We start from the raw sequence: 24,761 nt of genomic DNA, 5'->3' as shown, positions 1-24,761 counted from the left end.
ACGTAATGACACACATTAACTCCCAAAGTTGGCCCTGATCTTCAAACGCTTGTGGCATCACTTCTGTTGTAGACAAAACTACACCTGGTATTTGCCAGGCCAAGGATGCGAACAGCAGATCACAGTCTAAGAGCTGGCCTAAAGGCACATTTTGGATCACCAAGTGTTTTTTTCTTAACTAATTACAAAGGATTTAGACATTCTGAGATATTATCTATAAATCTAGATAATCTAGAAAGAGGTAAAGAAGGGTGTCACTAGTCTGGTCTCCCACAGCATGGCAGGTAGTAGGACCTGAGTTGTTCCCATTACTTTGAGAGGGTTATGTGTCCACTTTATTCACTAACCCCACCCTCCTGATCTATAGGTGTTTTCAATAGTAATCTTTCAATAGGATTTCTTTTCTGAACCTCAGAATATAGAAAATGATTTGAGGGACACCTAGGTGGCTCAGTTGGTTAAGTGTCTGACTCTTGATTTCAGCTCACAGTCATGAGATCAAGCCTTGCATTGGCCTCTGTGCTGGGTGTGGAACCTGCTTAAGATATGTTCTCTCTCTCTCCCTCCCCCTCCCCCGCTCTCCTCCCTTTCCCTCTCCCTGCCCCTCCCCTGCTCTGGTGCTCTTGCTCTCTCTCTCTCAAAAAAAAACAAAAAAAGATTTGAATCACCTTTCTTTTATAGTTCTTTTAAGGGTGGTACATAAAGTAACATTCTAGATGCATAGGAAAGAAATTAAAGCATTATGACCTGACTCTCTTAGAGGGCACTGTCGAGTAGGTCATGGGTAGGTATCTACTGAGCAAAATGCAGTAGGACAGCATGCCTAGTGCACAGGTTTTGAAGTCAGATATTCCTTGGAGTAATCACATCATAGTATTGTACATGGAATTAAAATTTTTATTGTGCTAGGAATCAGAACAGTCACTGCCTCTAGGGATGGGGATTAATTAGGAAGGGGCATAAGGGAACTTTCTAGGGTTCTGGAAACATTCCCTACCTTGATCAGATATTGTTTACACAGATGTACAGATTTGTAAAACTTGAGCTGAATACTTAATATTTGTGTTTTTCACTGGAAGTAAATTATAGCTTAATAGACATACATACATACATATATGGAGGCATGCCAGGTACTTATCCAAGTACGTAATAACTTCACTATTATTGTTAGCGTGTTTGTTTCTGGATGCCTTGATTTAAAACAAAACAAAAAAAATGTAAATACTTCCTTACATACATACAAACATACATAGATACAAATAACATGACTAAGAATGAGGTAAATAGCATTTCCTTTCAGACCACAGATTTCATTGCAAATATTTGAGAGCACAGCAAAAGATCATTACCAAACACAATTGTCAAGGGAAAATCTACTGGATCAATTCTAATTTTATGGAACTATTGAATCACTATTAAAAGATGTGCCTAATTTGTTGTAGTTGTTTTTCATGATGCTGTAAAAGTTTGTGGGTTCCAGAGACACAATCAAAGATGGCTTATTACCTGGGAAAGATGCCTGTACTTAAGGAATATGTACCCCAGCAACTACTGTTGCCATAGTATTTGTAGTATCGATGAATTGTCTTACAGTTCATATCCATGTTGAGAAATTCACGCTCAAACTGTCACAAAAACATGTTTTTCATTAGTCATAAGGCTGTTCTGACCAAGTAGACACTTTTGTGTGGAATCATTTAACATGAGTTAGGAGGATTGGTTTTTCAGCCAGACAATCTAAATTCAAATTCTTGCTTTAACACTCCAACTGTGTTTGGGTCGATGACTTAACCTCTCTGTTTCTCAGTTGCCTCAGCTGTAAAGTGGGGATAATAATAGCGCCTTCCTCATAATTACATGACTGTGAGAATTATATACGTTCAGTAAAACATCTAGAACAGTGTCTGGCACATGGTAACCATTAAACAAGCATTTGTCATCAGATTTGCATGCTTTCTTTGGGCTAGCAAACCAATGGGTTTGTTGTGATTTGCCGTTGGGTTTTGTTCCGAAGGTGTGCCCGTGGTGGTTGATGAAAGTGATGTCAAACAGCTGAAAAGACCAAAGCCCGGATTTATGGGAAGCCTGTGGTTCTCTGGCCCACTTTGGCCTTATTTCTGACTTACTCTCTGGTCTCCCTGAACCTGGTTTTCTCCTGTTAAATAATAATTTCAACTTTATATTGCTTGTGTCCCCTTCCAGCTTGCATCTCATTGTCTGGTCTTAAGTATTTGAGTCATGTTCATTATTATTACATGGCTTGATCCCCAAGTCACAGAAGAGTTCTAGATGCTCAACTGGGATCCTCATTACTGATTCTGGTTGGAGTCATCACAGGGATTTAAGAAACATTGGTCTTGTATGACACAGCTGGTTTGCTGCAAAGGACTGTCACTCCTGTTAAGAAAGGTGGCCATGGGGGCGCCTGAGTGGCTCAGTAGATTAAGCATCCAACTTCAGCTCAGGTTATATCTTGTGGTTTGCGAGTTCAGGCCCTGCATCTGCCTCTATGCTGTCAGCGCGGAGCCTGCTTTGGATCCTCTGTCTCCCTCTCTTCTGCCCCTCCCTCACTGTTCACATAAACATTAAAAAGTCACATTCTTTAAAAACAAAATCTGACCATAGGTGAGGCTCTGATGGGTAGATGCATGCCAAGTGCACATGTGAAAATGATACGATTAAAATTGTGGTCAGGTGTTTGAAATTATCTTTCCTCTTTAAGGGTGTTCAGTTTACACGTTCTCTTTTAGTCATCACTTTGGAGCATCAAGAACCACGTTACAATGATGTCCACGTTTTATACACAGCCAAAGCTTCAGTGACTCTCCAGATTCCTTCAAGTCTCTTAAGATATTACCTTCTCCATGAGTTTAACCCTTCCCATGCTTTTAAGAATCGAACCTGCTCTGATTCCCCCAACCCCCATACTTCTGATCCCCCTTTTCCTGTCTTTCAATCAGGGGGAGTCCTTTACCCCTAGTACTTGTCCCCTGTAACATAAGTGTAATATACTTTGGTTTCATATTTGTTATCTGTCTCCCCCTTCACTGCCTCTCACCACTGCCATGAGATTAGGCATCTGTGTTTCAGCTCACTGAGGTATTCCAAATGCCCAGAACAGTAGCTTGGGAGGATCTGAAGGAAAACACAGACTTGTCAGGCGGTGGCCGTGCTTACGCCATTTTAAGCGCATGCGGCACTAAGTACACAAGGATGGTAATTCTAAACACCTCATGTTACATTCAGGGAAAGGCAAGTCTTTGCCACATTCCATATGTGGTGGAAAGAACACTGGGCCTCACTCTGAGTCCAGACCCTAACCAGCATACTAATTAGAGCTGTCCTTGAAGACTTTCCTTCACTCCGTAGTACCTCAGAATCTTAATTTATGAAATGATTTTAATAATATTCACCTTCCAGGGTATTGCCAAGAATGTATTAGCTCATGTATATAATGGTCCCTAGTACAAATATGTGTGTGTGTTTCAAAAATATATTTCCATTTAAAACTACCTCAGCTGGCACTTCATACTTCTAACTCTCAGATATGGTGAGAAGTAATGGTCGCAATTATACTGAAATATCTTCCAGTTGATCAGAAATAAACCTTTTGAATGTAAGTATAAGGCGTATTATACATTGGAAGGGAACTTTGGTAATATCTATAAGAAACACTGTCCCCTCCCCTCCACCCCACTCCCCACACATACGCAGCTTGACCTAGCAATTCAATTTCTCAGGACTTCTCTGAGGCACATTTGGACATAGATGAAACATGCATGCTACGTTACTGGGGCTTTAAATAACATTCATATACAGGAGACTTGAATATTTAATCTCTAAGCCCAGTCTTTCCCCTGAATTCCAGACTCCTTTCAAAGTGCCTTTGGGACTCCACCCCCATGGATTCTTCTATGCATTTCAGAATCAACTTGACCTCTCTCTCTCCCCTCTGTACACTCCATCCACCACCTGCCGGCGAGCCCACTATTCTCCTAGTGTTCCCCATCATGACGAATGGTACCATCCTTCACCCAGCTGCTCACACCAGACCCTTGGCATTCCCCAGCTCCTCTCCTTTTCTTACCCTCACCCTGTGTCTCTGGCAGCAGCGAATGCTGTTAGCTCTACTTTCCAAAAAGACTTGAAATACAGTTGTACCTCACCAACTTCTCTCTCACCGCTGCTCCAGTCTGGGCTACTGCCCCCACCAGCCCCTGAGCAATAGCAGTAATCACAGGTGCCTGGTTTCTCTATCTGCATTCTTGTTGTAGTACTCTCTTCCTTACAGATCCCGAAGCGAAAATCGGACCCTCTTCCTCTGATGCCTCGGTTCTCAGATAGTTAACAGCATAATCAGTACCCTCCTTAGGATTTTCACAGTGGCTTATAAGACCCAGTGTGCACCCCTCTGCCTGCACTCCCAAATTGATTCTCAAACACTTTCCCTCTTCTTCGCTCTGGTCTAGCCACGCTGTCCTTCAAACTTGCCCATTGAATTCCCACCTCAGTGCCTTTGCATGTGCTTATACTGTTTCCTCTGACCAGAGTGCTTCCCCCAGATGTCTTCATGCTTTGCTCTCTCACTTGATGCTTTTGTCACAAATCTTTCCACTATAGAGTTTTTTCCTGACCATCCTTGAGACAAGAGGCTCCCGCTCATTATCCTTTCCTCCTGCTTGCTTGCTTGCTTGCTTGCTTTTCTTTGTTTCTTTTCTTTCTTTCTTTCTTTCTTTCTTTCTTTCTTTCTTTCTTTCTTTCTTTCTTCCTAAGCCTTCTTCTCAAGGATAAGTTTAAAATTTCATTTTGGTTTGTTTATCTGTTGATTGTTTTCCCCAGTAGAATGGAAGGTCCAAGAAACAGGGCATCTTTTTACTGCTAATGTCATGAGAATCCCTGATAAGTACTTATTTGTTAAAATAAGCCTTGGTAACAGAAAATTATTGGAAACAACCTCAATGCTCAAAACTAACATGTTGGCTAGGTAAAATATCATGTATCCATATAATTTCAAACTGTTTAACTTAAAAAATACAAATTTATGTATATTTTCATGGGACTATCCCTTGGCTATATTAAGTTGGATTCAGAATCTAACCAAGTTAGATTCAGAACAATAAAGAGCCTTAAATATGCCATTCTTTGTGTAAAAAGGGAAAATTTAAACGTGTGTGTACATATTGAATAAAGCTTGCATATTTATTCAACATTTCTATAAAGATAAAAAAAAAACTAGTAATAGTCACTTCTGTGGAGGGAAACTGGAAGTGTGAACAACAACAAAAAAGGTTTTAAATGTGTACTCTTAAGCTTTTTTTAAATACATGCACTCGTCTAGTTTTTTCAGTAAAAATTGTTCAACACTTACATATTCCAATTCTTAGAAAACTAAACTGTGGAATACCTAACTTTTAAATTAATCCACATACGTGTTTAAACGGAAGATGCCATTCTTAGACTGTTTCACATAAACAAGCATTTGTTCTTACAGATGAATTTTTATAAGAAAAAAAAGTGCTGATTGTTAGATCACAACCGAAAGTGATGAGTTTGTTACAATTGTCTAAATTGTGCCAAACATTAACAAACCAAGACTAATGGGCTATCTGGATGGCTGATGGAAAACAAGCCTGGAAAGCAGATAGTTTGAAATCAGAGACCTCAAAATTAACATGGCTAATGGAAAACTATTTTCGTGCCAAGATAATCCAAAATGACTGTGATTTCACACAAACCCTAGACACTGTGATGCAGCTGTGGGGGAATGCAGTCCTGCTATTTACATAAACTGGTTAGATTCGTACACAGTGATGTGATTCATGTTTACTTGTAAATGTACTGGAGATATTAACATGCAGCATCATTATCAACAAACCCTAGCTCCCATGAGTTGTCTTATTGGTCTTATTTCTAAATAAGATGGTAGTTATTCATTGGGCCATTTTAAGTCATTATTCCTTTTCATAACTTACAAGGTGTCCAGGTGGGCCAGAGTCTCTGCAAACTAGTCTGTCCACTGAGCTCATTCAGCACCAGCTTTGGCACCAACCCTGCTTAATTTAAACAGGCTGTTATGGCCAGAATGCTTGCTGTGTCTTCTGCTGAAAATGTGTTCTCCTTTTTAATTGTCCCTTTGTCAGAATGGCCTTCCATGATCAGAGTGGATCACTCTCCATCCTCTCCTAAGGAACCCTCTTCATTTCCTTCTTAACACCTAACTTAGATCTAATGGCTTAATCTGTTGGCAAGAGTATTGTCCATCTCTCCCATGAAAGTACAAGCTTGAAGAAAGCAGAAATACGATCCTCCTCCTTCATTTGAAGACCTACGTATCTCTAGGACCTGCTGTGGTACTTGGAACTTAGTGGCCAAAATATTTTTTCTTGCTGAAAAAATAGATTGTGATTGGGAATTCCCTCTGAAGGCCAGGTCTGTGCTCTGCCATGTTTCTTCCCTCTTATGCGTAACTTTACAGACTTGCACTCATTGGCATCCCTATAAATTCCCTTATGGAACAAGATATTTATAAAGCCTAGTGGGCAGAAGAATCTGGCAAGCAGGAGTGAAATGCATGCCAGTACCTCCTTGTTCTCAATTCTACCTTGTTAGTAGAGCAGATCATAGTCTAAAATTTTACAGGCCCAAAAGAAAAATCATCAGGAAACTTGGTGGCCTTATATGTGTCTTTAGAAAGTTTACTAGTTATTTTAAAACCAGCTCTCAAAACATAATGCATTCCTCCATAGCAGATTGATAATGCAGATGCTCTAACTATTCTCTAGGTATCTCTTTTATTTGGGGAGACAAAAGGACAACATTTGTTCTTCTCCTGAAGATCTCTGTGGAAATAAAAACACTGAGCGCAGACAAATGAGGACTTACAGCAGTATTAGATTCAAATATGTACTCAGCCTCACAAAGTATGCCAGCTGTATGGGGTTCTGCCCCAGGACCTTCCATCCACCTTATAGCAACTGATGAAATCTAAGAACTGGGGCAGTTTGAGATTGGCTAGTAGCTATTTGGTGTCAATTAGATTGAGGAAGGGAAGTCAACATGTATGAAATGTATGATCACTTGAGTATGATCGTCTTTCTGTGTTAGGATGTCAAAGGTTTGTCAAAGAAGTGGGGCTCATCACTCTGAAGCTTAGTGTTGGTGACCTTAAGCTGAATATATAATTCAGCTTCCTCGGGAGCAATAGCTACAGGCTTCAGGGGCCAGCTAGTCTGGCCTGGCTTAAAGGTCTTTGTAATGACTTCACCATAAACTTGGGATTTGTACAAATTCTCCAGTGGCTCCTATGACTGGTGTTGGGCATTTGTGAGTCCATTCAGAAAAGCTTCATGGCTATCAGAAAGTCACTAAGCTATTGGTGATGGCTGCAATGGCAACAGGGAAACAAATAGGGCTATACACCCTAAGAAGAGGTCTTGTGAAAGGATACTGTCCTGAAGGCTGACAAATTAGGATCAGGCCTTGATTCTCTAGTGTTACGTGATCCCAGGTAAGAATGTTTGAATGTGTGAGACCATGAGACTGCAGCTTTCAAAACCATGCTTTAGTAATATGTGCATCCAAAATGACCTTTTTTGGAAACTCAGCATCTATTATATGTAGCAGCTACTTAATTAACCCGTGATGATATTTGGTTATTATATTATGGTACTACCTTGACTGTAGTTCCTTCCTATCTTAGGGCAAAACAACAGTAAGTTCCACTGTATTCATTCTATGAGAAATACAATTCCCTTGCATTTTGTGTGCAAGGCATAGATGATCTATAAGTCAACTGGATTTGTTTATAAACAAATGAACACTGAAAATGGGCTCATAAAGGAATAGAATAATGCTTTAGATCTAAGCCTACTTTTGACATCAGTATAATCACATGTGTATTTGGAAAGGGAGTCAAACTGTGTAAATTTACTTTCTTTTACTAGTGATCTGATAGATTTGTGTTACTGGAGGATGTGCATTGGTTATGTTGTTTTGGCTTCATTTTTATTCATTGAATAAATGTATGCATGTACGCACATGTACACACACATATTTTATATAATTACATACATACATAAACATACCGTTGTTTAGTTGCTCCTGGAGTTCAAAGTTTTACATACTTAAAAGCATTTAGGATATATTCAGAGAGATTACACACATCACTGTAAAATATGCTGTATAACAATTAAAGAGGTTCCCAAAGACTGATGGAAGGTCCTAGTCTTATGATTCTCAAGAAGACAGTATTGGGATAGAGGGACCCCTTTTTAAAATTCACATGAGCAGTACAATAGATATAGATGCATGTAAGCTGAGATTTCTTTCTCATGGCAGAAAAGATACCTGCATGTTTAAAAACCAAGACACCAAAGGTTGTAAAGAGCATAATATTCAGTATCCTGCTGAAAGAGGATGGTGGAAATGGAAGCACCAGTGTAGGAAAGCAGTGAAAATGTGAAGGATGACACAGTAAAAAAAATATGACTCTTTCTCTCTCCCTCTCCCTCTCCCTCCCTCTCTCTCTGTCTATACACACACACACACACACACACACACACACACACACACACACGTATACATACACATATATGTATATATATATTTTTTACTCTGCCAGCCTTCATATTTATATATGTATATTTATATATACTCTATATAGACACGGGAGGAAAATGGGTGAGCCAATGACTGGGCCAGGGATGTATCTCTATGTTAGATCTAAATTCATGTTCTCAAAGCATGGTCTCTGAGCCACATCTATCAAAATCATTTGGTGCTTGTTAATAAACACAGGTTCCTGAGATGCCCTACTGAATTAGGGCATAAATGCACCTAGGAATGTGCATTTAATCAATTACCCTGGAGTGGTTCTTATCCACTGCGAAGTCCAAAAGTCACTCCTAATGGAAGACTGATAACAGTACCTTGCAATGTGTTCAGCTAAGCAGTGATGTCCCACAGTGGTGTCCCACTGAGGGCTTGCCGTATGCCTAGGGTCCTTTATGGCAGGGGCTAGGGGAGGATCCAGGTTTTGTGAAGCCTGAAGCCTAAATAATTTGGGGGGATGTTTTAATGGGAAAAATAAACTTAAAAAATTATAAATACAAACAAATTAAAAACATGAATATGTTTAGGGTGAGAAAAGAAATCATTAATTTTTAGGGGCGCCTGGGTGGCGCAGTCGGTTAAGCGTCCGACTTCAGCCAGGTCACGATCTCGCGGTCTGGGAGTTCGAGCCCCGCGTCAGGCTCTGGGCTGATGGCTCAGAGCCTGGAGCCTATTTCCGATTCTGTGTCTCCCTCTCTCTGACCCTCCCCCGTTCATGCTCTGTCTCTCTCTGTCCCAAAAATAAATAAACGTTGAAAAAAAAATTAAAAAAAAAAGAAATCATTAATTTTTAAAAGACCTATCATAAAATCCAGAAAAATGATATTGTTAATAATTAACTGACATACTTTTTCCATACTTTTTGGTTGCATAGCCGTAGATCGCCTCTTCATATGACAGCTGTTTAGCACTATCACTTTCTTGTATAGACAATAGAAAGATCATTGCTTCCTATGGCAATTTCAACAGAACTGAGATTTTATTACTGCTGATGGTGATGTGTAAAGCATGCAACTTTACAAACAGTGCACATAACCTGCAAACGTAAGAATTCTGGTTCATTCTATTTTCCATGATTCCCATAAAAAATAAAAACTGTATGGAGCACCTATAATTTTATATGCTGAATTGGATATATTCTTGTCAAGAGAGAATTTCTGTTTTGACTAAGTGTCAGTGAGAATTGGATCTCACTTGAAATTTTACATATCTAATGATTGAAAAAAAAAGTCCAGCTGGCATCTGGCTCTTTACTACCCAGATATTTCTGGTGCTGGCCATCACAGGATACGTTTACATCACAAGGTGTACTTGGGTTCTTTATCTTCATGACACCATACTCGGTGAGTTGGCACCAAGGGTCGAAGAAGAATTTCTGGAAGACATTGCTACATGAGGAGGACTAGAAATAATGTGCCCTCTACAAGGAATTGTCTGCAAATGATGTAAATACTTATTACTGTACCCAAACTATATGAACCCCCAATTCACCTTCCTGTTAATTGGACCTCCAAACTTAATGTAAATCCTCCAAAGCCACCCAACATAAAGGGAATTTTAAAAATACACAGTCTTAACTAGTTGTAATTAAAACATCTTAACTTTAGCCCATTTGACAAAAATTGTATGGTGCTATTAATGTATTACTAGGGTGCCTCCCAGAGTCATGAAAGGAACCTGGACAAGAGAGGACTTGAAACTTGATTCCCTGGAAGGATTTCTACTGGGGAGGATCAAGAAGAAACACAGATTGGAGACTATCTTTCTTTTTATATTTTTATCATCTCAACATGTTTCAGTTTTTGACTAGAAAAATTAGTGTACTCAGCATATCTAAATTTTCCCTTTCTCGGCAGGATTATTGGTAACAGATGTATGCATTTCCTTATGTTTGGTTGGCTTCGCTTCCTGTTGTAACCATTCATACAAAATTTCTCACTCCCTTCCCTGTTCTTTCCTTCTTCCCTTACCATCTGAGTTGCAGACTGGAGTATTCTGTTTTACGTGGCTTATTTAAGTAGGCAGTTGGTGTGGTAGAGATTTAAGAGCCCTCATTACATACAGAATAGGCCACTACATCGTTCACGAGGGGTCCGAATTCTGATCCCCACTCAGCCTTTAATTTGTTGTGTGACTTGAAAGAGAACTACTTCTCCTTCCTGGCTTCAGGCTCCTCAGCTAGTCAGTAAACATGGTGGTCAATACCAGTGGTCCCTAGGAGCGCAAGAGTCCTGCCAAGCCCTCAGAGAAGCTCTGCTTTTTTGCTGTTGCGTATTCTAGAATTTGTTGCAATCTTTTTCTCTTGCAGTGGTCATACTATTAAAAAATATATTGAAGGCCAGTTTTTAGAGAAGTAGTCCCAAATGCTTGGAACAGCCTATGGAGGTTTTTTTAATTAATTAATTTAATTAATTTATTTTATTTTATTTTATTTTTTAGTAATTATAACTCCATCATAGAGCTCAGAACTTGTATTTGTTAAAAGTTTGTTTTTGAGCCTGATGCATAGTCAAGGCTGAGGGAGGATTATTCTGGACAAGTGGTATGCAACCTTGTCTATACCAAATTACATGGGACACTTTAAAAATGCTGATGCCTGAGTCCTACCTTTGTGATTATTATTTAATAGACACCTATTATTTAATAGGTGTTTTTAAAGCCTCCATAGCTATCTGATATGTATCCAGGATTGAGAAACCCTAATAGAGACAGTCCCTGCATTTCGTCAAGGTATAACAATCTTTGTATGAAAAAAAAAGTTACAAGTGTGATATCCGTATCTCTAGAGTCTTCTAAATATTTATTGAACATGTTGTTTCCACTTTATAGCTAAATTATGTAATTCCCACATTGGTTGTGGCAAATGTCAAAGAAAAAGCAGCTGGTGTGGTGGCAATATGTCTAGCTTCTGTACTCTTATTTCTCATTGTTCATCATACCTACTAGAGTCCAGTACAGTTATTCTTGTCCTTGCCTGCTATAAGCCCTATATTCCTGCACAAGTTGGTCAACTCTAGGCTTAAATCAGCTCATTCATAAAATTAGTTCATTGGAGTTAAAGGACCTTGCAGATACGATTTTACAATTATGTGATCATTTCTTTAATTTATAGAATATGTTTTAATAGGAAATAAAGGCGTAATTTCCTTCAAACTTATAAAACATTCTTTCTCCTTCTAAGGGATCTTGGTGTGTAAAAAAGTTAGCGAGAAATGACTTTGTTGCATTTCTATGTTGTTACAATACAGCCCTGATCTATAGAATTATAAGGAGCTGAGTTATGAAATGGAGATCCTCTTGTAGCGTAAATTTCACTGCTTGGTTGGGAACCCAGAGCTTTGGAAGCCTAAGTGAAAATGTGCAGGGATACTAGAAATTAATTTTCCTGTGGTGTTGGACTTAAGCTTCTATACACTCCCAGATGGCAGAGGATTTCATATTAGATGGGAAATCATTCATTTGTCATTTATGTATTTGTTTTTTCACTCATTCATTCCATACACATATATTTAAATAAATATTTATATTAGGACCTGATTTTGGCACTAGGATAGTGTCCAAAACAAGACAGATGCCATGTAGGACTTCATTGAGCACTTCCGTTGATCATAAATAAGAATTCACTAGGCTTTTCAGAATACCAGTGATGTTTAAAGGCCTTGAGTTCTCAAGGGGATTTTTAGATTTTATGTGTACATTTTAATGATTATCTAAAAACTATAAAGTAATCATATTCCAGTCCATCTGGAAGATGAATTAATAACCAACGATGTGATTTCAGAGCCCACGTTTTGTTTGTCACCATGGTCACTTTGGTACTGCACACAACACATTTCATTGATCTTGACCAAGATGAAAATAAAAAGAGGCAAGCTTTATTCTTAGGGAATGGAGTATGCTTACGTGAAGGGCAAATGAAGTAAAAAATCCCAAAAGAAAGGTTGTGCAAGTATTTGAATAGAGAAAAACAGTAGGGGCCATTTTGTCGCATGGCTCATGGCAGAATAGGGATGATAGACTGAGAAGATGCTGTGCTAAAGTCCTTGGTACCACATTATGTCACTTAGTTTTAGGAAATCATCAACCTTTGTAGAAGTCAGTTATTGTCCATTTTGATTGACACACATTGGTTGATTTGTTCGTATTTAATTTTATTTAATTTTATTTTATTTTTTTTTAAATTTTTTAACGTTTATTTATTTTTGAGACAGAGAGAGACAGAGCATGAACAGGGGAGGGTCAGAGAGACAGAGACACAGAATCTGAAACAGGCTCTAGGCTCTGAGCTGTCAGCACAGAGCCCGACGTGGGGCTCGAACTCACGGACCGTAAGATCATGACCTGAGCCGAAGTCGGACACTTAACCGACCAAGCCACCCAGGCGCCCCTCGTATTTAATTTTAAATTCAGTTTTGGTTTTAGAATTTTATTGAAATAAGTTTACTTAGATTTGTGTTGATACTTAAGCAGTAGTGGTAGGAGAAAGATCTTTCGTGTCAACAGCAGAGTTTAAGGAAAGCTTCCTTACTTTAAGGAGGATTAATATATTACTTAACTTTGACAAATATTTTTCTAACTTATCTCACTGTGCTGTAATCACTACTTAATGAGTTCTTTCCTCCCATTAACCTGCAAGCTCCTGGAAGGCATTTTCACACCTTCCTTGACTTTGAGCCTCTTTAATGTTTATTAAATAAGTGAATTGATTGATCACAATTGGAATCCTGTAACTCCTAAGGACTGATTCATCATGTAATGAGGTTACTGTTAAGGGAGACATTTAAGCACCAGCTACCATTTGAAGATTTCTGAGTCCAGTGGGGCTTAATCTATGCCCATCAGCATCACTTTGAACTCTGAAATAGGGAGAAGATAAAAATTGTTACTTTTCCCCGACTTTTTGTCAGTACAGAATGATTGCATTTGAGATCATTTAGCACCCCCCCACACACACACACCAAATAAATTAGTTGAATAGCCTTTATTATACCACCGCGATGAACTGTTGGGGTTCATTTATTTTCTCAGACAAATTCTAAATTTTGCCCTCAGGACTTTGGTAGGCGGTTGAGCATCTCCCTCACAAAGAGGTTGGAATTCTAAGAATCATTTGGAAAATGGCTTCCTAAGGGTCTCTTCCTCCCAGGGTATGCGCACCTGTGGATGTCTCGGTATATACATCATGCAAGATGACTGTGTAAAATGAGGGGACTAACACAGTGTCCAGAGGAGATACTTTTGTCCAGGGGAAACTGACTTTTGGAGTTGTCAGGAGGATGGAAACGTACAGACGGCAGCCAGCCATATCTCTTCATCAGTTGATTTTTTTCTTTCTTTTTTTTTTTTTCTTCCTCTCAGCAGTTTAACGTGAGTGCGTCTCTCTTGCCTTGTCTATTTCAGATGCCTCAGGAACAGTACACACACCACCGGAGCTCCATGCCCAGCTCTGAGGGGCCACAAGTATACAAGGTGGGCATTTATGGCTGGCGGAAAAGATGCCTGTATTTCTTTGTCCTACTCCTGATGATTTTAATACTGGTGAACTTGGCCATGACCATCTGGATTCTCAAAGTCATGAACTTCACAATTGTAAGTAAAAACACATGTTTCTTCAGCCCTTCTTGGGGGAAGGGAAGGGAACGTGTGGACAAAGAAAAAGGAATGTGGAAAAGTAGTGGTAGTAGGATTCAAAAGATCTTGTAGCCTGGCATTTGGTTAAAAGTATTTCTGTTCACATTACTTTTGGGGATCCACCTCTATCTCATCTCTAGTTCCCAAAGGCTGGTAATTCAATTTGGAGGCATTTCCCTCCTTTACAGTCTCTCATATGGTTTCCCTTCATTTTGATAACCGTGTCTGTGTATCCTGTAGTTTCTAAGCCCTCTGAGTAAATAATGCAGGAAGAAATATGGGAAAAATTCAAAGTACTAAGTTTTCCCAAATTTAGTAGTGATTATGAAAGATTTTGTGAAGTGGAGGGTAGAAATATCTGAGTAAAATGAGGCTTTGTGAATTATTTAAGAGTTTTAACGGTCTGTATATGCCGGGTAGCGCATTACTACGTTTAATTGAGATTCTCCTTGATTTTTAGAAGGGCAATTCTCTTTGCCATTGCCAGAGCAGGATGGAAATGAGAGCAGAGCCATGTTTCATTTTTTGTAGTAAAAATTGTGTTTATGCTTCTTTGAAGAAATTCTTGCTATAGGTACTTAAGGGTACTATGCACATTGAACATTTACTTGTTGAAGTTCAAATGAAAAGAAAATCCTGGAAATATGATTTCTGGAGTCATTCTGTGGGTTTTTTCCCCCTTTAGATTTCCTAGAGATTCTGCCATTATAAGTACTTTCACTTTTAGTGAAAGCATAGTGGATAGTAATCTGCTGCCTTGAGATTACTTTCCTTTCTTGTGATGTCAAAGGTAAATAATTAGATTGGCCATAAAAATAAGTCCTATTGTATAGAGCAATTTGACCATATTACAGTAAGTTACCAGTAAGATTTTCATGTGAAAATCCCAAATAAGATAGTGGATTTTTGCCTTTTCTGGATTATAAAGTTTATTTTTATCCTTAACACACAGTGCAGAGGCATGCTTCCCTGCCTTTTCGGGGGAAGTATCTTCTGTTTGGGCTACTTTTCTCCATCTGCCTGATGCTCCTATAGCTGCCTGGGAAAACCCTGGATCCTCCTGTAACTCCATTTCTCTGTTTCTTATTACACTCATTACCCAAGATAAGAATTTTTGCCTGTACTTCCCAGACAGACTCCCTTTGAGAAGACTGAGTGCTGAATCTTTTTAGAGATTATGGTTCTAAGAGGTATCCAGGGTCCCTTTGGTCCTAAGTCCAAGTGACCACAATTGCCATTTGTTGATGTGCATGTTCTGTGATGTTTTTATTTTGTAATTCATGAACTTACAAAGTGGAGAAACTTTTGTTTTGCAGTGTTAAATAAGACTGAGGCTAGGCCAGTAGAATGGAGAATAAAGATGGAAAAGACATTTAAAAGATGGTGTTGAATAAATACCTCAACTACTGGTTGGATGTAGGAGACAAGGGGTTGGAAGATATGCTGGAACATTCTCAGGTTCTGGCTGGTGAGATAGTTGGATGGTGGGGGGTCCAAAGAGCAAGATAGAATTGATTACTTTCCCATTGGAACCTAGCTGCAACTCATGTACCCCCTAACCCCCTATTTCTGTGTTTTTTTGCCTAATCTCTTATGAAGTTAATTTATAGAACCTGAAAGATTTTGGGGTGAATGTGGTGGAAAATACGAACTCAAATCTTTAAAACTGGCATCATACACATATGGCTTCTAGAGTGTGTTTTATTTGGCAAGCTTAATAGGGAAAGGTATATGTAAATGTATATTGAGTGACAATTCACTTTGATTGTATGTGAGCTTGGGGAGCAATATGACAGTAAGGTAATAATCTATTTGAAATAGGCTATTTCCTGTAGTTAACTAAATTGATTGCCAAAGTTGAGAGTTCTTAAAGCTTTACCAAACCAAGTACTTACTGAGTTGAGAATAATGCCATTATTAGCCATAATTGGTGCTTTATAATAGTAATGCATTTGAGCAAATAGAGCTGAAGTGTCAGAAAATTGATCTTTCCCTGCAAGTTAAAAGCATATTTTTCCATCAATCACAGTATAAAACCTATTCTTTTAGAATTATAATTCTATTCCACAAATAGTAATTTACTGACAGTGAAGATCATGAAAAAGAGTAAGGTATTAACCAATTTTATATTGGAGAATGTAGGGTGAAAGAGCAAAGGGAATCAATGGGATAAGAGTCAAGCATTTTATGCATGGATTTTAAAATATCATCAACAGAAAAGAGTGATTATTTTGTACATCTAAAATGTTCAATAATTTGCAATTTGGGAAAGTTGACAGTGTAATCAAACCTTCTGAGTAAGAATGAACCAAGAGAATGATGTCATATGAAGGTATTTCTAGGATTTGGCAATTTATCCAAGATTGGATATCCAGAATTTTACTCTGTAGTCAGACTTCTGTGCCATCCCCAAGGATATACGCTGCAAAAACCCTTCCGTTAGAGCAATCTGGACAAACATCTAACCAAGTTTTCTTGATCCCAGATGTAAATCAGAAGACAAGTGGTTTTGCTCTCCTATGCTCTTAGCAGAATATTCTGATGTTCGTTATAAGGCAGGTGGGCAAGGTTACACTTGTATTCTCAGTTTTCCCCTCCATGGAAGAGTGTATGGCTTACCAATACTGTGACCCATAAGTCAAACTATCCTAGTTCATCCCACCCTGTGCTGCCCAAGGGAACTACTATTTACTACACATTTATTCTTTTTTTTTTTTAATTTTTTTTCAACGTTTATTTATTTTTGGGACAGAGAGAGACAGAGCATGAACGGGGGAGGGGCAGAGAGAGAGGGAGACACAGAATCGGAAACAGGCTCCAGGCTCTGAGCCATCAGCCCAGAGCCTGACGCGGGGCTCGAACTCCCGGACCGCGAGATCATGACCTGGCTGAAGTCGGACGCTTAACCGACTGCGCCACCCAGGCGCCCCATACACATTTATTCTTTTAGTTCATTCTGTTAGTCACTGTGCTTGGCCCTTAAAATATATATCTCATTTAATTCTCACAACAACTATAAATTAGGTATTATCTCCATTTTAATAAAAAAAATGCTCAGAGAAGTTAAGTGACATGTTGGAAGACACACAGCTAAGATGTAAAAGAGCTAGTGTTTGCCTTCAAAGCCCAACCCTTTCCACTACACTGAACCTCCTCCTTCTTTTTTTTTCAATATGAGATTTATTGTCAAATTGGTTTCCATACAACACCCAGTGCTCATCCCAACAGGTGCCCTCCTCAATGCTCATCACCCGCTCTCCCCTCCCTCCCATCCCCCATCAACCCTCAGTTTATTCTCAGTTTTTAAGAGTCTCTCATGAACCTCCTCCTTCTAATTGCGCTAGTGATCTGGCTCTTCAACAAAACTCTAAAGCTGGCAAAATGGGCACTATCTTTGTTGCCCACCCTCTCTCATCTGAACCAGAAACTTCCCTCCCATCTGAGATAGCCATTGGTGTTTGCTGTGCCAAGTAGTTCCCTGATAGTTGTGAATGTTCAGTCCTCATCTTCTTTCTCTTGGCACTGTCTCTTATGACCCCCTCCCTCCACTGTCTCAACCTTCTGATTTATCCCCTTGTTGTGTTCATGTAAACATTTAATATAAACTTAATAATGATTTCTGTGTCATAGGTTGACATGAAGACTCAGTGAGTTCATTTGTGTTAAGCATTTATGGCAGCCTCTGGCCCACAGAAAGGCTCGATATTGGCAACAGAAAGTCGTGAGAGACCCTACATCATAGTGGAGTGGTTAAGGGCTCACACACTCCGGAGAGAGATGCTCTAGATACAGATCTGGCTTCTGTTTCGTACTTTGTCAGGTTCCTCGGCCTTCTGTGCTGCAGTTTCCTGGGAGTAAGAGCACCTACCTCTTCATAGGATTCTTGTGAATAATACATGAGGTGATGAGTCCAAGCTATTTAGAATGAGCTTGGCACATGTTAAGTTATGGTAGCGGTTGCTATCACCATCAACATCATAACTTTTTGAAGGCTTATTTTGTGCCAGGCACTGTACTGTTGTAATTTGTAAGTATTACCTAACTTAACCCTTCTGTGAATAGATGATAATAGGGTACCAACTTCACAAGGTGGTAGCTTGATCTGTGATCACACAGCTCTAAGGCGGCAGAGTAAAGATTTGAATCCAAGCAGTCTGCCTCTGGAACCTGGTCTGTTAGCCAATGTGGGGCAACACAAATAGTTCTAGCATGAGGGGGATCCTGGCTGGCTCAGTTGGTGGAGCAGGGGACTCTTGATCTCATGGTTATAAGTTCAAGCCCCACACTGGGTGAAGAGATGATTACTTTAAAAAGTAGGAGAGCACCTGGGTGGCTCAGTCAAGCATCGGACTTTTGATCTCAGCTCAAGTCTTGGTCTCAGGGTTGTGAGTTCGGGCCCCACTTAGGACTCCATGTTGGGCATGGAGCCTACTTAGATAATAATAATAAAAAATAATAATAAAAAAATCTTAACATGAATGTCAGGGAACTAGATGCCTAGCCGGCAATGAACTACATCACTTCCCCCCCTCCCCCGAGACTCAGTATAGAAATGAATGCATTGAAGTAGGTATCTATAAGACCATAGGTATCTTTCTGTTAGAACACTATGGTTTTGTCTTTTGGATTTTGCCTTGACCATGTGTGATCTCATTCTGTAGAAGACTGCTGCTACTGCCAGTACATTCTAACAACCCAGTCCAAATAATGTGGCTCTGAAGACCTCCCAAAATACTCAGTATTGATCATCTAAAATATCATTTAGCAGAAGTGGTTAGTAAGTGATAAAATTTAAAAGGTTTGGGAATTATGAATAGATGGCCTGATCTCTTAGCACAGTTGAGTATGAAATCATTCATTGTTAGACAAAAGCTTAGGAGTCACCTCACCAGACCTCCTCATTTTGCAGATGATGGAACCAAAGTGGAGAGTGAGGTTGCCTGACCCAGCTGCATTGCCCTAACTATGCCAGGGAACTTCTCAGGAGCAGGGATTATGTTCTATTTATCTTTGTAACCTCAACCCGGTTCCAGTACCCAGTCAGCTTTCAGTATGTGCTTGTCAAATTTAAATTGCCTTTGTGCCGATACATGCAAAGATACTGGATGTCCAGTACCTGGTCAGTGCAGGTCACATGGTAGGTCCTCAGTAAATTATAGTTTTCTATACCTTGTTTAATAGATACCTTAACTTATATTTCTCTTTTCCTTCATTAAAATGATAATAGTCAAACCATTTTGTACATGGTTATATAAGAAATGAAATGTCTATTTGTTTAATAAAAACTCAGAACTTAATATTTTTCTCATATAATCTTCATAAACACCCTATGAGTTTGGCACCACTTTTCCCCTGTTTTACAGGTGGGGGAGCAGAGAGTCCAAGAAGTATGATAACTTGCCCCAAGGTCATGCTGTCAGTAAGCCCTGAAGCTGGGGTTGGGTCACAGGGAGTCTGGCTCTCGAGCCCATACCCTTAATCAGGACACTACACTGTCCATTTTCCAAGTGCTATTTTTCATGAAGACAAATTGAATTTGTTCAGTGCAATGTCTAAAACATGATTTATTTACCCCAAAGTAAGATAAAGATCCACTGAGGGTCAAAGGAAGGCATTCTAATACTTGTAAATTGGACACATTGTAAAACAGTAAAAGCCAGAGAGAATGGCCAGTGTGTTCCTTACCTCAGAGCGCCGACATATCATCTGTTTGGAGAAAGCTCAAGGAACTGCGACCTAGTCAAACTAACTCAAGTAGAGGGGAGTGAGGACACACATGCTCCCGGGAGGAGAGAGGAATCTCATGGTTAGATGGGAGCACCTCACAGCAGAGACACCTAGAGTGCTGTCAGGAATCAAGCCTGCTCTGGGGATGTCCACCCTCTGGCTTTACAGGGTCACATGACATCCATCTTGCCCTGAGACATTCGTTGCTATTTGCAGGCCAGATTCCTTCTGCCTTGGTTGTGCCATCACGTTTTCTGCTTCTTTGCAACTTAAGCACACCTCTGCCCTTGGCCTTCCCTTTAAAATGGCCCTTCCTCCAGCTCCCGCCTGTACCTGCCCCAGTCTCTTGTTACCCAGGTGGAATCCCAGAGAGGGAAGTGCATTGGCCCAGCAGATGCTGCACATCACATTGTGACGTGTTTGCATGCCTAGAGACTCAGTAAGATGCCCCATCAGCTGTGTCCTGGCAGCACAAAGTCACGCAGTTCTCAGAGTTCAGCTCTTTCGGCAGCCTGGCCAGGATTCCCTCCCATTAGGTCGGAAATACACTCAAAAAGCCTATCTACCTTGGATCTTCTGTAAACATTGCCTCTTTTAAGCTTTTCTCTTTCTTCTCCTTTATTCTCTGGAATCTTCCCCTATTAAGCTGATGACTCTTTCTTTTGTATTGTGCTTTCCTGCTGTCAAGCAGTGGGGGGTGGGGGGGGGGGACATGCAGTCCTGTACTTATTTATTTTCCTGTCCCTCCCTCCTACTAGGCTATGAGTTCCAGAAGACGGGAACCTTAAACTATTCATATTTGAGCCCACAAGTTTAAGCACCGTGCTTAGCACATAGTCTTTAAAATGTTTATTGAATAAATGAATGGGAAAAAAATCATGAATAGCCTGTCACTTTAAATTAAAATGTGTAAAGATGGGTTAATAGAGCTTTATATGGCTTTTAAAATGAACTATTAGTTCATTTATTAAGGTAGACAGATCATAAATGAGATGAGTACTCGAATTTGATTATGAAAAGGTATTTTTAATACAGACACTCCCTCCTGTGTATCAGCTACCTGCTACATTTTAATTACATGAGAAGAGAAGGGTAATAATGGAGTGTGAAACAGAACTGAAGCAGGAGATGTCATCCTAGTTAATATACAGATTTGCTCAGCAAATGAAAGAAAATGATATTATTGGCTTCAGTTAGACTTTTCGTTTATTGCTGTTAGTGAATATACCGTGTGTGTGAGTAGCATCCACTTCAGTTTCTATATTGAAAATATCATGCTTCTGACTCTCAGTGCTTTGACTCCTGTGGTCACTTTTTATCCATTAGCTCAAATTCATTGGCCTGAAAGTTGCCAAAATGTTATTTTTTTTAAGGCAGCATGAAAACTGTGAAGCAGAAAAACAAAAGACAAAAGTCACCTGTTCTATCAGTCCTGGGATATGGCTCCATAATGTCCTATTTGCTTTGAAGCCTGCTGAGTTTTATACCTTTATAAGAATGAAAATCTTCGAGGATGATTTTAGTCATTGTGACTGCTGCAGAATGCTATAAGCCAAGCTTGTTACAAATTTATGTTCTAAACAACATGTTTAGAACATAACATGTTCTAAAACATGTTCTAAACATTAACATGTGTTCTAAAAATTACAAATATTTTAACAGAGTATCAATAAAGGAGTCAGCTAAAGCTAGAAGATACTGAGAAACTTCTTAAGTTGACTGTAACACGATGGCTAAGGACTTCTGAGTCATGTTGAAAGCAGAGAACCCCATGATGGCAGCCTGGAAGCGGTGTGTTAAGCCTGGTTGGGAAACCTCAGACACTAGGGCTCCAGCTTTGAGAGCTCAGGCCCCTGGAGACAAAAGATGGGGTGGGGAAGGAAAAGAGTGGAAGCCGATGCTCAAAACGTCCAAAAGAATGCAAATCGTAGACACTCAGGAGGTCAGACTGAGAAACTTGAGCTCTAATTACAAACGAAGGACTATGTAATGTTAGCCTAGGATAATACCCATGACCTTTGCCACTTACTACTATTTTCATATACTCAGAATTTGTTGTGAATGATTCTGGAATTGAGAAAAATTGAGAATGTCTGCAATCGCCCTGGAAATATTTTTGTCTTCATACATCACGCGTAGCTGCTCACACATGGAGTTTCAGATCTTATAGGTCGTGTGGCTGTTACCGTTCTGTTACTCAGAACTCTGAATTACTCTCAAAATTGGAAGTTATGGCCAGATCTTAGAGCACTGCTCACTATCACTGAGGCACTAAGCAATCATAGGAGAGAAGTTTTGAATCTCAAGGGAGTATGTTACTACAGAGAACTTGATTGAAGGACTCTTCCACCATAGGCAGGGGCTATTCAGACTGAAGAAGAAAACATGGTAACTACGAGGAGGTTTCAGGGCACTTGAGATGCCTGAGAATTATTAGGGTACTCTGAGCTCAGAGTAGTTTTGTAAATGCTTTGTCTAGAACTGTACTGTCTGATATGGAATTAAAATTAAATAGCATTAAAAATTCAGTTCCTTGTGGGGCGCCTGGGTGGCTTAGTCGGTTAAGCGGCCGACTTCAGCTCAGGTCATGATCTTGCGGTCCGTGAGTTCGAGCCCCGCGTCGGACTCTGTGCTGATGGCTCAGAGCCTGGAGCCTGTTTCAGATTCTGTGTCTCCCTCTCTCTGACCCTCCCCCGTTCATGCTCTGTCTCTCTGTCTCAAAAATAAATAAACGTTAAAAAAAAAATTCAGTTCCTTGGTCACACGGGTCACATCACAAATATGCAACAGCTACACGGGCTAGTAGCTACTCTCATCAACAGAGCAGATAGAAGACATTGCCATCATTGCAGAAAGTTCTTTGTTATAAAACAGGTCTAGAATCTACTAACCTGCCTTTTGGATAGGTCAGATCTTTCAATGTTTATTTATTTATTTTTTTTTTGGGACAGAGAGAGACAGAGCATGAACGGGGGAGGGGCAGAGAGAGAGGGAGACACAGAATCGGAAACAGGCTCCAGGCTCCGAGCCATCAGCCCAGAGCCCGACGCGGGGCTCGAACTCACGGACCGCAAGATCGTGACCTGGCTGAAGTCGGACGCTTAACCGACTGCACCACCCAGGCGCCCCATGGATAGGTCAGATCTTTGAACAAAAAAGTTTTTTATTTCTCTCTGTACAGTAATTTTTGCTTTTTATTTCTGTGTCCTAGACAATGTTTAGGACCTGGAGCCATGGGAGTAGGGTAGAAAAAAAGCGAACAAATAAAACTCAATTCAACAGAAAGAGAAGAAAGTGTCTCATAACCTGATGAGCAAATGGCTCCAAATAACTGGTTAAAACATCCTTGTTCCTTTTCCACCCCCCCCTCCTCTCAGTCCCCTCTCCTCCTTTCAGTACTCCTAACTGGGAAGGTAGTAAGACTATGATAGATTTTCATCTTGTTTTGAAGATCAGGGTGGCTCATTGTTGGGCAAAAATCTCTGTTGAGAGGGGAGGGTCTGGACCATTTCTGAACCTTATTGTCTCAATCTGTAAAATATGCAGTTCAGACCAGATGAAATACAAGATCCTCCCTCCAGACCTTAGATAGTTTCTATATATTTTTAAAAATTTTTTTAATGTTTATTTATTTTTGAGGGAGAGGGAGAGGGAGAGAGAGAGAGAGAGAGAGAGAGAGAGAGAGAGCACGCGTACACAAGTTGAGAGAGAGAGGGAGACACGGAATCTGAAGCAGGCTCCAGGCTCTGAGCTATCAGCACAGAGTCCGATGTGGGGCTCAAACCCATGAACCTCTCAAGATCATGACCTGAGCTGAAGTTGGAGGCTTAACCGACTGAGCCGCTCAGGTGCCCCAGACAGTTTCCATAATTAATGACTGCTTCCTCCGACTCTTTGACTCAGAATGACAGAGATTTAACCATTTTTTTTCCTTTAGAAGTGTGTGTGTGTGTGTGTGTGTGTGTGTGTGTGTGTGTGTGTGTGTGCGTGCTCACACTATATTTAGATAAAAATCCAAGATGCTAAGTGTCAGGGAGTATATCTCATGGGCCTTTAAAATTTTTTTAAATTTTTATTCATTCAATTATTTAATGAATGGATTTACTGGATTATTTAATTGGTCTCATTATCTTTTGCTACCCAACAAACCACCCCCGAACCCAATGGCTTAATGTAATAGCAGGAATTAATTTTGTTTTGCAATCTCCAATTTGAATGGGGGTCAAGGGGAATGGATTCTCTCTGCTTCCTGATATCTGGCATCTGAGTTGGGAGGACTCAAAGGCTGGGCTTGGCTGAAGAGCTATAGCTGGAATCATCTAGAGGTATATTTACTTGCTGCGTGGCCACATCTGTGAACTTGGACCTCAGCAAGCCAGAAAATCTGTACACGGCCCACCATATCGGCTAATTTGGGCTTTTAATCCATGTGGCAGCTGGGTTCCAGAATGTGTGTTTTACACATTCTTACACAAGATGGGAGTGTGTATTGCTGTTAGGACCTAGACTCAGATGTTGGGTAGCATCACTTGTGATTTAGTCTGTTGGTGAAGGTAGACACAAAATCCTGTTTAGATTCAAGGGAAGGGCATACGGATGGTACCTTTCCATGGGGGAGTTGCAAGGTTCTAGAAAAGAATGTCGGACAGGAGATTGTAGTGGGTTGAATGGTGGCCCCCAGATGATATGCCCTTGGCTTAATCCCTGGAACCTTACATGTTACCATATTTGACTTTATCTCAATTAAAGATCTTAATATGAGGAGATCATCCTGTATTACGTAGTTGGGCCCT

The 24,761-nt window shown here is 40.0% G+C and overlaps 1 protein-coding gene across 3 annotated transcripts in view; it reads left to right on the top strand.

Moving 5' to 3' along the window:
- The window catches only part of SGCD (sarcoglycan delta), a 569,013-nt gene that overhangs the window by 182,721 nt on the left and 361,531 nt on the right, over nucleotides 1-24,761 (top strand). For 2 of the 3 annotated variants that reach the window (XM_047873975.1, XM_047873967.1), the window contains exon 2: nucleotides 14,011-14,199. In XM_047873975.1, the coding sequence (XP_047729931.1) occupies nucleotides 14,011-14,199 (189 nt within the window). The remainder of the gene's footprint in view (nucleotides 1-14,010; nucleotides 14,200-24,761) is intronic. The other variant, XM_047873983.1, reaches the window with a different exon arrangement.

The sequence above is a fragment of the Prionailurus viverrinus genome, chromosome A1, assembly GCF_022837055.1.
Source record: "Prionailurus viverrinus isolate Anna chromosome A1, UM_Priviv_1.0, whole genome shotgun sequence".
In the NCBI taxonomy this organism is placed as follows: Eukaryota; Metazoa; Chordata; class Mammalia; order Carnivora; family Felidae; genus Prionailurus; species Prionailurus viverrinus.
The sequence above is the reverse complement of the archived record's forward strand: the minus strand, read 5'-3'. Positions and strand labels throughout refer to the sequence as shown.